Source organism: Lepeophtheirus salmonis, chromosome 7, assembly GCF_016086655.4.
Source record: "Lepeophtheirus salmonis chromosome 7, UVic_Lsal_1.4, whole genome shotgun sequence".
NCBI lineage: Eukaryota > Metazoa > Arthropoda > Copepoda > Siphonostomatoida > Caligidae > Lepeophtheirus > Lepeophtheirus salmonis.
In genome coordinates this window covers 11,790,676-11,803,483 of record NC_052137.2, presented here as the reverse complement: position 1 = coordinate 11,803,483, position 12,808 = coordinate 11,790,676, and the positions used below count along the sequence as shown (strand labels likewise).

Genomic DNA, 12,808 nt, shown 5'->3' with positions numbered 1-12,808 from the left:
TTATTAATTTTTTGTGTAAGAATGTAGAGTGGCCAATGAGCAATTTAGATGAGTGATGATTAGTCATGGATGGGAGACAGATACAAATGATCTATGGTGTTAATGAATTAGAAATTACGTCCTGATAAAACTTTAATAGTGAATAAAAATGGAATCCGTTATTATTATTTAAAGCTTGCGAAATATGAGTAAATCCTGTCATTACTGCTCTTGTTCATCCTCTATTTGTATTACTACTCGATCCTACTTCTTCTCATCCATCGAATCAATTTTAATAATCCTCTTTTCTCTTTCTTTTCTTTCTCTTTCCACAATTCAAATCTACGTAAACAATTAAGCTAATTGCACGGGCCCCTCACTCCCTTCTCCAGGACCACTTACTCTCCCTTGCTTCAGGCTCAACTCCGGATTGAATCCTACAAGTTACAACGATCATCATCATTCATAGAATAATGCTGGGACTAGTAATAGATTTCTAGAATATATCATTCAACTGAACTGATTCACTATAAGAATTGAATCTTTAAAATAACTGAGTCACTAAAAGAACTTATTTAATAAAAGAAATGAATCCTTTACAGATTATTCGTATTTTGTACATTCAGGTAGCAGTTCACTTGGGTCTACTCAAAGTATGAAATGAAAAAATTATTCCACAGCCGCTTCCTTGAGCATCTTAAATATCATATAATATCCAAAAATGCACCCCGTCCCACCGGTGTTTCTTAACTAAGATAATTTATGAACTAAAATGAACCCTTACATTAATATTGGGTTAACTACAAGACAAGTTACAACATTATTCATGCGATATGTAAGTTTTAGGATGTAAGGAATATTGAACTAAGCTAAACTAAAGTGAGCCAGCTTGTATTCCTTAATACTAATTTGGATTCAATGCAGCTCTAAAAAATATTACTCGACACTCATGTAATTATCTAATTGGGTTAATTTAGGCACGTATAGTTAGAGCCAACTCTATGGGAAGGTTTCAGGCCCTCAATGATTTCAGGTGCCTTATATTTCTCTTAACTATATTGTATTTTAAAAGTTTGCCATTTTGTGAAACTGTTGTGTCTATTTAACTCAGGTTTACCTTACAATTACAGAGAAATACAATCTTTTTTATTTCTTTTGATCATGGTGGGTATTAGTCCAATTCTTTTGATCATAAATACACTAATATTTTTTCAAATGCCCTTAAAAAGTTAGTTTTATGAATAAAATATATATCATCATATTAGTAATTTCAATCGTTATTTTCGGCTTATGGATGTTAAAAAATTCGTAATTTTCAAGTAATTTAGATCTTATTCCATAGGAAAAATCATAAAAGTTACATCTATCAATTTGTGATAAAATAAATATGTTTACTTAGAATTATCAAAGCATGAATATGATATATTAGTTATTATTTTAATGTTGAAACATATCAAACATAATACACACAAACAATGGGATAAATGAAGTGACACATTTTTAATTTAGAAGTGTTTTTCATATACTTCATTAATTAATCGACTCCTTCCTTGGGTGGGGAATCTCGTCCAATATGAATAGTCCATCATGTCTTATGATATTGTAATTAATAACGGAGAATTAAGTGATTGGCGCTTCTTCCATTGCCATTTTTTCCTGACACCGATTTTATACAGGGTTTTTAGATCAGTTTGAATCATTCTAAAAAATGGTAAAAAATAATTTTTATTTAAGGGCCCCCCCTTATTATCTTAGAAGTGATTCATGCAGTGAAAAAATCTTTTTAGTCAGTTCACTAACAGGAATCACAATTCCCAGCATTTTCACAAAAAATAAAAGAAAATAAACCGGCAATGAAAGAATCCTTTTTGTACAATATTGCAATATACAATACCATATAGCGTATAACAAGGCGTCATATTTTGAAAACACGCAACTTCTTCACATATTCAATGCTACTATCTCCCTCAATAAAATTGTAATTTTTCCTGGAAGAGAATAGTATTGTAATCTCTACTAGTAGAATTATTTGTTCTCCTAAGAAAATCTGTCCTAGAACAGATTACGATCATGATCTCTCCTCGGAGAATCAACGCATGTACGGGATTTCAATTTCTTCTCTGACTTATACATTCTTAAACATTGTGGAGATATAATATGAAAAGTACGTTAATAATTAAATGATAAATAGCAGTTGGTCTAATTGACATATATGGCTAACTACCAAAAGTTTTTGAGCCTTTATTTGCTTTTTGGAATACAGGTTGCGTGGTACAATAAATATGTAACGATGATGGGGCCGGAGTATTGACTGCGGCATCACTCTATCTATATTTTTCAGTTTTTATCTCCAGCTAAATAGCTGTTGTTCGATCACACGTATAATAAAATAAAATAAATACCAATTGTGAATTATTAATTAACAACGGGTGTGAGTTGTGACTCGTGTTTGTGTTGCCTATTTAATCGTAACTGTCAATCAAGTATCAAGACAAGGATGGATGACGAGGAGGATGACTCTCATTACTGTTTAAAGTGCCGAAGAACTATTTTCGGGCTTGATAATTATGTAAAGCATCGTCGCGAGGGTTGTCGAAGTTCAAGCCCGCTGATTTCAGCCAACGATTTTTTCCTATCCCTCAACTTAATTTCTAATCAACCAGAAGAGGATGTTTTGTGCTCAAGCCTCTACGACTCCCATCAGGGCAACAAGAAGTTGAATCTCCTCTCATTTCTCAAGGATGCTGATGATGTTGAGATAGGAGGGATGAGCGAGGAGCTTCCTTCCCTCATGGATGCAGAGGATCAACTTGAACAATTGTTTCCACTCCTCTCCTCACACTCAGTGGACCAATGTCCCTCCTGTAAAGCTAATGTTCAGTCTCATCAAATTGGAAAACACTTGATCAGTCATTACCATCATCACCATCAACGAAAAAGGACAGACAATGATGCGTTAGTTTTAAAATATATCACGGATATTGTTAAAGAAGCTCCATATCAATGCCAGTCCTGTTCTTTTTACTGTAATTGGCATAAGGAGTTCCTTCTTCATTGGAAAACGTCTCATGGTCCTTCAGAAAATGTACTGGGAAAATATGTACATTATTGGTGCTCTTTTTGTCGATTTAGAGCTCAAAGTAGTTATGTTATGTTGAATCATTTGGATTCCAAGAATCACTTGGAAATTGTTGCTGTTATTAATCGATCTGTACCTATAGTTATACGAAAAATTATTCTTATTCCCTGTGATCACTGCGATGAAGCTTTTCGACTTAGGATCTCATATAAAAAACACTTGTTTCATTATCATCCATCAGAAACTCTTGAAAACAAAAAAGTGGAGGAATGTGAATTTTGTTCGGATCTCTTTTTTTCTAGTGATGAATATAAAGATCATGTTCTAAACGTTCACTCGACCTTATGTTCACAGTGTGCATTATGTGGGCTACGTTTTCCACGCTCCCAAGATTTGGGGGTTCATGTTCGAAATAAAGCATGTAAATATACCGATGAGGCATTATCTAATGTAAAGAAAGGGAACTTCAAGTGTGAGGACTGCTCTCATTTTAATTGTGATACAATGGCCATGCTTTATTTTCATCGAGCTTTAAAGCATTCGACCAATAGTGATCCATTTCGTGCAAACTGTCCCTTATGCAACAAGACATTTCCCAAGACAAAACTTTGGCAGCATTTAAAAGTGCACGATCCTGACACATCACGTTGTAACGAATGTTATAGACTATTTTTAACGGCGGAGGAACTCCGTCAACACATTAAAACTTCCCATCTTTCAACAAAGGGCGATTTTGTATGCTCAGAATGTCCTTATTCAAATAAGAAACGACTTCTTAGAGACTTACATTTTAAGAGAAATCATAGTTCTTATAAATCAAACAAAATAACCACCATTGGTTACATGAATCAGGATAATATGTGCTCCATTTGCAATGCTACTTTTGCAACATCCTCTGAATTAAAGAGCCATTTCCTTATTCATTCATCGAATAAGCCCCTAATATGTTCAGACTGTGGCACATTCCGAGCTAAGAGAATAAGTGAAATAAATAGACATAAAAGACTTAAGCATGGCAATCTTAATACACTCCAATCTTGTTCTAGATGTAATTACTCAACTCTCTCATCTCAACATTTGAAAAGACATATCATGACAGCGCATACTATAGAAAAAAACTTATTTCAATGTCGTTTTTGCTCTTTCAAGTGTGCTACAATAGAGAATTTAAGGAAACATATACTCAAAACTAAAATTCATTCAGATCAAACACATGTTTACAATTGTGACTATTGTGAAGAATTCAGAGATAATTCTGCTTTTCAGTATGGAAAACATCTTTTGAGCATACATAATAAATATGACTATAAAATTAACGTAAAAAATTACTTTTTTAAAGATCGTATGGAATCTTCGTCAATGCACTGTAATAATAATTTCTAGAACACTTTTTTTTAAATTGTCTTAATCTTATTGTTTTTCATATTCTTCTTTAAATTTATTTAGAATCTAATGGAAGGTAGAGCATCAAATCGTTGGCTACAATTCTCTTTGAAATCCCTCTTCCAAAGAGATTCTTCAAATTCAAATGATCGAAATGTAGATAGTAGTTTCAAATTTGAGGTTTTAAAGTGGATTGGTATATTCATAATAATTCCTCCAATCCTAAATTTCGCTGCGTTACAAAGGGAAGAGCAAGACATGAAATCTGAAAGATTTGATATTGGCTTCAGTCAAAATATGTACATGAATTGCTCTGGAGAAGGATTGCCAACGGTGATATTTGATTCTCCCATAGGAATGTCTTCAGATGTATGGCTACCCATATTGAATCAACTCAATAAAATCACAAAAGTCTGTATATATGATAGAGCTGGATTAGGAAGAAGTGACATGCCTAAAATTCTAAATGTCTCAGATCCAGGAGAATTAATTGTGTCTAAAGTGGCTGGTGCCCCTTTTTCTTCCGTTCGGATGGTTCACGATTTACACAGGCTTATTACTTACAGGTTAGAGTTAAAATGTTCGATATGACTATTGTAATGAGATATTTCTTTTAATTTTTAGTTTTCCTCAAAAACAGCCATTCATATTGGTAGGTGCAGAAGTAGGAGCAATTAATATGCTAATGTATTCTAAAATTCATAACGAGCAAGTTTCTGGTCTCGTTCTTATTAATCCGATGACGAATTCTATGTTCGATACAATTGGAAAAGACCACTCTTGGCAAGAATTTAGGGATTCAACCATTATCCCATGGATTCGTATGTTAAAGCTTGGTGCATTAGCTGGATTGAATCGCTTAGCTGTTCTTAGTGGTATATTAAGGCCTTTCAAAGGATTTGAACATTTAATTCCCTCCGAAGTGTTACGAAGAGAAAAACATCATTTGTGTAATCCAAGTCGTTTAGAAGCCGCATTGGAAGAATATCTCAACTTGCAACAAAGCACTAATCAGTTGGACACTACCCTTAATACAGCACCTAAAAGATCCAAAAGTATTGATGATATAACAGTCATGACAGGAAATTATTATGACGAATTATACCCTCCGTTCCTTAACCAAGCATGGTCTAGAAGTGCGCAAGATATAGTTTCAAGAGTACCTGGATGCCAGCATTTAGTTATAAATGGAGCAAATCGTTCCATGATTTACACTCATACTCTGGAAATAATTTTGCCTATTCGGAGAATGATAAAAAAGTTTAGAAAAGTGACGGAAAAGGTTATTCTAGAACCTAAACAATTTTCTGAATAAAAATCTACATTGTTAATATTGTTTTTGCAGAGATTGTTCTGCCATTAATTATTCAAGAATGAAAACTTTGTTAAAAAACGTTTTGGCTTTTAATTTGTATCAAATATATTTAGCTTAATAAATCATATAGAGTGTGAATGCAAAAGATAATAATAGTTTAGTATGAAATAAAATACGTACTCCTTATAATTTATAAGACTGAACTAAAAATAAGTTGTTTATTCAAAATGACGTTTAACATCAGGTACGTTAACTATTGAAAATATAAAACAGTAAAAAATAATCATTTATATTAAACAATGAAATATCTAATAAAAAAATCCACATAAAATGGATTGCAACATCTTAGGACATGTTACAAGTACAAATAATTATTATTCTTTATCTGTGGAATGACTTGAAAAATTTCCTTTCGATAAGGAACATATGTAAGTAGAATATTCAAAGAACTTCTATCAACCAATCTATTACATAATGACACTTATTTCCTTTTTTTTAGTTTGATCAATAAAGATATTCTTACTTTTGTTTTTGATTTAATTTAGAAACTCAATTTTTGAGATATTAAAACTAACTAAGTGGCAAATACTGACACGTCTGTTATCGACTTAGTAATGTCCATCCTCTAACACGACCATTAGCGTCTGCTGTTATGCAAGGACCTCCACCATCCCCAGCACCTGACCAGTCAACACAAGTGGCGTGACTCTCATGACCTTTTAATCCTAAAACTTTGACTAATGTTGGTGTCTTTTCGTAAATTACACCACCAGATATAGAGCAACACAAAAGATGTTTTCCCATAATAGCAAATTGTTTTCCCCATGCTGACCGTGGGTACATACCTTCATTGAAATAAGAGTCCTGTAACATTTGCTCAGACAATTTACTACCCGTCTGGGCAAGACTCCATTGACTAAAATATCCATCTTGTGTTAAAACATACACGGTATTCTCATCAGCTGAAAGTTGTAGGCTCGTAATTGGAGATGCGTCCTTAACAGACCAGGAAGATAAACAATCGTTTTTTCGAAGATCAAAAACTCTTATTTTTCCGTCCATTCCACCGGTTATGGATAGAGTTGTATTATGGTTAAAGGCAGAGCATGTAATTGTAGGAGTTGGAGTAATAGAAATAAAATCATTTTTTACTTTACCAACTTTCATGTCATAAATGTAGTAACTACTTCCAGTTTTCTCATGACCCACAGAGGAAACTGCAAAAACAGAACCGCTTAGACTCGAAGTAAGATGAAAAATGCTTCCATTTTCTTTGCTTTGAAAATCTACGACCGAACTTCTATCTATATGATCACAAATACGAATCAAACCACTAGTAGTTCCATAAACAAAATTTTTCTCGGAATTACCTACCCAATCAAGGGCTGTAATTCCAGAAGGGGATATAAAAGTACTTAAGGTTTGAGGATCTTCAGGAGAGGGACTCCATACTTTTATTATTCCATCTACATCACCAGATATGATAATTCTTCCAGAAGAGGAAAATTTAACTTGCGTCACTTCAGAACGATGTTCTACAAATTCTCCATGACTCAAAGGAAGATAAGCTAAACCTCCACCTAGGAGAGGCTCTTTAAGAGCATCGTCCATTAGTGCAGAAGCCACATTAAATTCCGTTTGATGGACCGAGGGCATGGCAGCAACTCGTCTAACAGGAACATGCCGTGTTTTAGATGAAGAGCGTTTTCTCGCGACACTTCCATTAGGTGAACTTTTTGTTGATAAAGGTACCGTTTTTTGTGGATGAAGAACCTGACTTTGCGATGAAGAAGGAGTCGTAAAATTTTTAAGAAAACTTTTAAGAGATTTGGAGGACGGATTATTGGATGTGGGTGCTTCTTGTGCAATAATATAAAAGTCATCCATCACATGAGGCGGACTCATTGTAGCTCTAAATGGAAGTTCTTCAACGTCTTTGAAGGAGGATCCCTTTTGGCCAAAAGAGAGGATTTTCCTTCTCATAGCTTCATTATCCTCTCTGAGTTTTCGGAGCTTGATAGAAGTGTTTTGAAACTCTGCAATTCTTGGTGGAGGTAGACATGAGTACAAAATTGACAAAAAATTAAAAAGAGACAAAATGAGAGTATCTTGCCATGTACGACTAAAAAATGGAGCAAATGTGGGTACTTCCTCTGGATTTTTAATAAAAGGTAGTGCAAACCATTCCTTCCATTCAGACATACCCTGTATTTCAGGCGTCATTTTATCAAAAAATTCCTTCACTTTGTCGGAATGTCGAGTTTGAACACAAGAAACGAGATATAACTTCAATAAACTTGTTTCCAATCGATTTGCCGCAGCCGTACGAGCCGGATCCAGACGAGAAAAGTATCGGGTACTCAAATGCGACCACAATTCCTTCAAGGCATGGAGATCATGATTATTGATCATGGAGAGAAATTGATCAACGAGTCTGAAAAAATGAATAAGATAAGATGAAGAACTCGTTCTTAGAGACAGTAGATATATAAATTATATCATTTATGATTAATCAAATTATATTAATGAATATGCTCAAATTAATAGGGAGTTTTTTCAGTTATTTTCACTCACCGGTCTACACGAAATCCCTTTTCTTTTTCAGTCTTTAACTCTAGCTCAAATGTTTTAAGAGTGGAGGAGAATCCTCGGAACAAAAGGTACTCCTTGATCAAATCATCAATGAACCCGTATTGAGCCATGATGGAAATGTGGAGAGTGGCGAGATCTGACAAAGAAATCAAGCTATCACTAAGACCCACAATGATAAGCGGAAATTAGACTGATAGCTGATAGTGTCCACTCACTCCTATTTCCTAACTAATAACTTAATAAGTAGTATCTTGCTGTCCAGGACCGGCCTCCACTTTTTATCTCTTGATTAGACGTCAGCTGATGCTGAGGCCCTCCAGACTCGAGAGTGAGCTGAAGTAATAACAGCTTAATAACTAAGATGTGAGATGTCAAATGAGAAGAGGGAAGCAGCTTGCCGTTTGAGTGTGAGGGAGAGAGGGAGGGAGGGAGGGAGGAGGGAGCACTTTCCAGTCTCCAGTCTGCAGTCTCCACTCCCACCTCACAGCAACTGCAATGTATAAGCGGAGAATCGGACTTCAAAAACCCGCGGGAAAAAGACTTATTCCTCTGTCTAAAGAAAACCTTGACTCTAATAATACTTCTACTGATGCCGTTATTACTCCAACGGCAACACCCAATGTCAATGAGAATACAAATGGATTGAGGACCTTCAAAGTCCTCTGGTGTAAAGCCAGTGGAAGAAAAAACAAAAAGTGGGAGGAGGATGCTCTTCTTGTCCTTGAAGCATCCCAGCGACTTGCCATCCTCAAGTCATTGGATGGATCCTCTGAAATTGCTCGAGGCACTGGAATGAAGCTTGCAGAACTGAGTAATGTTGAGCCTGGAGTTACTGTTCTTTCATTTGGTGGACGGGAAGTACAAATTAACGAAGAGATCTTCTCTTCAGACAACGTAGAATCAGAGAACTCTTCTATGCCTCCAATACCTATTAAATACAAAAGAATACGTCGTATTGGAAAGGCGTCAACGCTACGAACCTTGCAAGATGACAATGTAGCCTCCTTTGTCATGCCAAGACCTCCTCTTGATTTATGTATTTCTCGAGAGGAAGTCGTCACAGATGTTTGTGTTGACTCCCGTCTAACTAAGGTGCTTCGTTCTCATCAAAAGGATGGTATTCTCTTTATTTACAAATGTTTAATGGGATATCGTACTCCAGGATACTATGGAGCTATTCTTGCTGATGAGATGGGTCTTGGTAAAACTCTACAAACTATTTCCTTGGTATATACTCTCCTCAAACAAGGCCCTTGGAACGGAATGCCTGAGATCAAGCGATGTCTTATTCTTGCTCCTAGCTCCTTACTTGGAAATTGGAAAGAGGAATTCAACAAATGGCTAGGGCCAGAAAGACTGAAAGTTTATGTTGGGGAATCATCTTCCAGTAAAATCACGGAATACCTTAAATATCCCAATGAACCTGTTGTGATCATATCCTATGAGATGTTTGTACGATGTTTCAATGAAATTTCGCGTCTTGATTTTCAGCTTTTAATTGCTGACGAGGGTCACCGTTTAAAGAATAGTTCTATTAAGGCATCAACACTTATCCAGTCCATGAATGGTACAAAGAAACGAGTTATTCTTACGGGTACACCGGTCCAAAATGACTTGAAAGAATTTTACTCCCTCATTTCTTTGGTTAATCCTAATATTCTTGGTTCTAGTAATGACTTTGTTCGAAATTTTGAAACACCCATTCTTAGAAGTAAGCAACCCAATTCTTCTGAAGAAGATGCAGAAGTTGGAAACTTAAAAATAGAAGAATTGAGTAGCATCACTGAAAAATTTATTTTAAGACGAACTCAGGATGTAATAAGCTCATTTCTTCCGCCGAAGACAGAAAATGTTTTATTTTGTGGTCTATCGCCACTACAAAAGGAATTATATAAAAAAGTGATCGACCAAATTTTTTGTGAGGGATTCAATTCAGAGTGTGTTTTTACAACAATAATTACTCTAAGGAAAATATGCAATGACACATCGTTAATTTTGGAAAATGAGTCGGATAGCAACTCTGCAAATAAAGATCGGGGTAGTAAAATTGAAATAGTATCATCTATGCTTAATACGTTAAAATCTACTGGAGAAAAAATAGTAATTGTATCCATATCCACCAAAGTTCTGGACGTTTTGGAGATACTTTGCTCGAAATTTAATTTCAAATCCCTTAGGCTTGATGGCTCAACGCCAGGCTCAAAAAGACAGTCTATAGTTAATAGGTTCAATAACAAATTTTCTGATGATTTTGTTCTACTTCTAAGTTCAAAAGCCGGTGGAACTGGACTTAATTTGATTGGAGCTTCACGAATTATCATGTATGATCTTGATTGGAATCCATCTCATGACATACAAGCCATGGCCCGAGTTTGGCGTGATGGTCAGACCAAGCCGGTTTTTGTATATCGTCTAATTACTACGGGGACAATTGAAGAGAAAATTTTCCAGCGTCAAGTTACTAAACAAGGTCTTGGAGATGGAGTGGTTGATGCAAAAACTGCGATTAATCATTTTACACAAGAGGAACTCAAAGACTTATTTAGTTTGACCTCAGGTTTGGAGAATGACTGTGAAACTCATGTATTGTTATCGTGTGAGTCATGTCATAACGGAAGATCAAATACAAAGGACCAATCACCTGAGCCCACTAGGCGTAAGTGTCAGTTAGGCCAAAAGCAATCATCCATGCTAGAGCCTAAAAAAAGATCTAGTTTAAAAAATTTACTCAAATGGAATCACTTTCCAATTGAAGAAATTAAAAATAACATTGATGATCCATTAGTTCTAGGAGTTCAAGATTTTTTAACATTTTTATTTCAAAATAAAATAAACTAAATAATATAATGATTTAATATAAAATTATTTAGAATTATTAAAAACTAACACCCTTTCAGATTTGACATTCGTTTTGGTTGTGTTTTCCTTATTAGGACCTTGCTGTGACTCTAAATAAAACTGATTGGGATGATTAACGAGGCCTGTAGATATTTCATAGCCTTTACGGGCTTGGAATTGATAAGAACACGCTTTTTGATAGTGTCCCTCACGAGAAAGTCTTAGAACTTCTTGTATATCCTCTTCTTTCATTCCACTTGAGACAAGTTGTGATCGAAGTGAATTTTGATCGTTGTGTCGATAAGGACATCCGTGATTTTCACCCGGACCCACGTTTTCTTTAATAATTTTGATGCAGTTCCAGGGGGCCCAGTTTACCTTCTTACCTTCTAGACCATAATTGTAGCGTATATTGTAAGTATACTCCTTGTCAAAAGTATCCAATTTGACGTGAGACTTTGTAAATTCCCCCTTAAAGAAGGATAATGCATCCTCTAGGGTAAGACCAATTCCTTTTAGGAACAATCCATATTGAATCCTAGCCCTATACTTGATGTGATGATCATTAGTTAAAGTATCATGAATATGCTTCATACAAAGTGGAAATGACTTTTCAGAAAGTGGAGCTATATGTTCAGGTAAAACTCTATCTGATGCTACGTTTGAATAATCCTTTCCAACATATCGCTTATCCAAGTCATTTAACATTTTGACAAGACGTTCATCTTCATCAAGATTAGGCAATGTTTTGCATGTCAAAACAAGATTTTGAGTCAAGAGAGATTTGAAAGTCCAGTTAAGAAGTGATATGATCTCTGAATCTGGCACATAAACAAAGCCCTTGGATAAAAATGCACGGCGTTGACGAACAAGCTCCAGTGTTTCGGTAAAATGCACTTTAAAATAATTTTGTGAGGCCATTGCAGCATAGGGATTGGATTCTTTGAGCTTGTCGGCCAGTAGAACCTGTTCATCCGTGTCCAGAGGACTGTAATTGAGTTTGTTAGATTTCATGAATTCTTCGAGTTCTGTAGAGCTCATGTATTGAAAGCGAAAGCGGAAGAGATCCATTTCCTGTGTAATGAACCATCTTCGAAGCTCCTCAGTTCTAGCGTAAGCGAGGCGAAGAATAAAGTGAGACAGATGATCCTTTCTACGATTCTCATTATGACGCGAACAATGCCCAAAGACTTGAATGAAAGACTCCAGTCCTGAGGATTTCAGATCCGCTTCTACTTTAGGTCTCCATTCCGATCCGTGATTACTGGAATTCTTTTCAAAGATTCGAAGTAATTTGAGTCTTTCAAGGGCAAGCCCCTCAAATTCCTCAAGAGAAATGTCATCACGAGGAGCGGAATCGTAGAGTTGGAGGGCGGAAGGATAGAGCTCATGGAGGGAGGACCCTTTCCAGTCCAGTTGGGAGCGTTTTGCTGCCAATCGGTTTCTCCGTTGACTTGACTTGGCAAATTCCATTCAGATAGGAAATCAAGCGGAACTCCGAACTTCTCAAGCTATAAAGCTCAGAATAGAAAACTGAATATCAATATGAAATGTCCAGCTCTAGCTTTGCAATTCCCGGGCAAATCAAGAAGGAGAAGAACAACTAAGATGACGTCATAACT

The 12,808-nt window shown here is 35.7% G+C and overlaps 4 protein-coding genes across 4 annotated transcripts; 2 read left to right on the top strand and 2 right to left on the bottom strand.

The window, feature by feature from the left end:
• Positions 1-2,321: 2,321 nt before the first annotated feature.
• On the top strand, positions 2,322-5,966 carry LOC121121543 (uncharacterized). The gene is made up of 3 exons (XM_040716498.2): positions 2,322-4,424; positions 4,505-5,007; positions 5,066-5,966. Coding segments are annotated over exons 1-2 (1,950 nt in total). The 5' UTR covers positions 2,322-2,476; the 3' UTR covers positions 4,507-5,007; positions 5,066-5,966.
• Positions 5,946-8,757, bottom strand: LOC121121542 (WD repeat-containing protein 91). Its single transcript, XM_040716497.2, has 2 exons — positions 8,331-8,757; positions 5,946-8,190 (listed from the first exon to the last, which is right to left on the bottom strand). Exons 1-2 carry the CDS (start codon positions 8,456-8,458, stop codon positions 6,357-6,359), a joined length of 1,962 nt encoding a protein of 653 aa, XP_040572431.1. The 5' UTR covers positions 8,459-8,757; the 3' UTR covers positions 5,946-6,356.
• On the top strand, positions 8,713-11,210 carry LOC121121544 (DNA repair and recombination protein RAD54B). Its single transcript, XM_040716499.2, has one exon. It carries the CDS (start codon positions 8,844-8,846, stop codon positions 11,184-11,186), a length of 2,343 nt encoding a protein of 780 aa, XP_040572433.1. The 5' UTR covers positions 8,713-8,843; the 3' UTR covers positions 11,187-11,210.
• Positions 11,143-12,659, bottom strand: LOC121121545 (DNA primase large subunit). The gene has a single exon (XM_040716500.1). The coding sequence runs from the start codon at positions 12,657-12,659 to the stop codon at positions 11,211-11,213; it is 1,449 nt and encodes a 482-aa protein (XP_040572434.1). The 3' UTR covers positions 11,143-11,210.
• Between the last annotated feature and the right edge of the window lie 149 nt (positions 12,660-12,808).

Bases quoted from the DNA above. Each gene is read 5' to 3' on its own strand.
- LOC121121543 (XM_040716498.2), top strand. From the start codon at position 2,477: ATGGATGACGAGGAGGATGACTCTCATTACTGTTTAAAGTGCCGAAGA.
- LOC121121542 (XM_040716497.2), bottom strand. From the start codon at position 8,458: ATGGCTCAATACGGGTTCATTGATGATTTGATCAAGGAGTACCTTTTG. The intron at 8,191-8,330 runs GTGAGTGAAAAT...TCATTTTTTCAG, and splicing joins AAGGGATTTCGTGTAGACCG to ACTCGTTGATCAATTTCTCT.
- LOC121121544 (XM_040716499.2), top strand. From the start codon at position 8,844: ATGTATAAGCGGAGAATCGGACTTCAAAAACCCGCGGGAAAAAGACTT.
- LOC121121545 (XM_040716500.1), bottom strand. From the start codon at position 12,659: ATGGAATTTGCCAAGTCAAGTCAACGGAGAAACCGATTGGCAGCAAAA.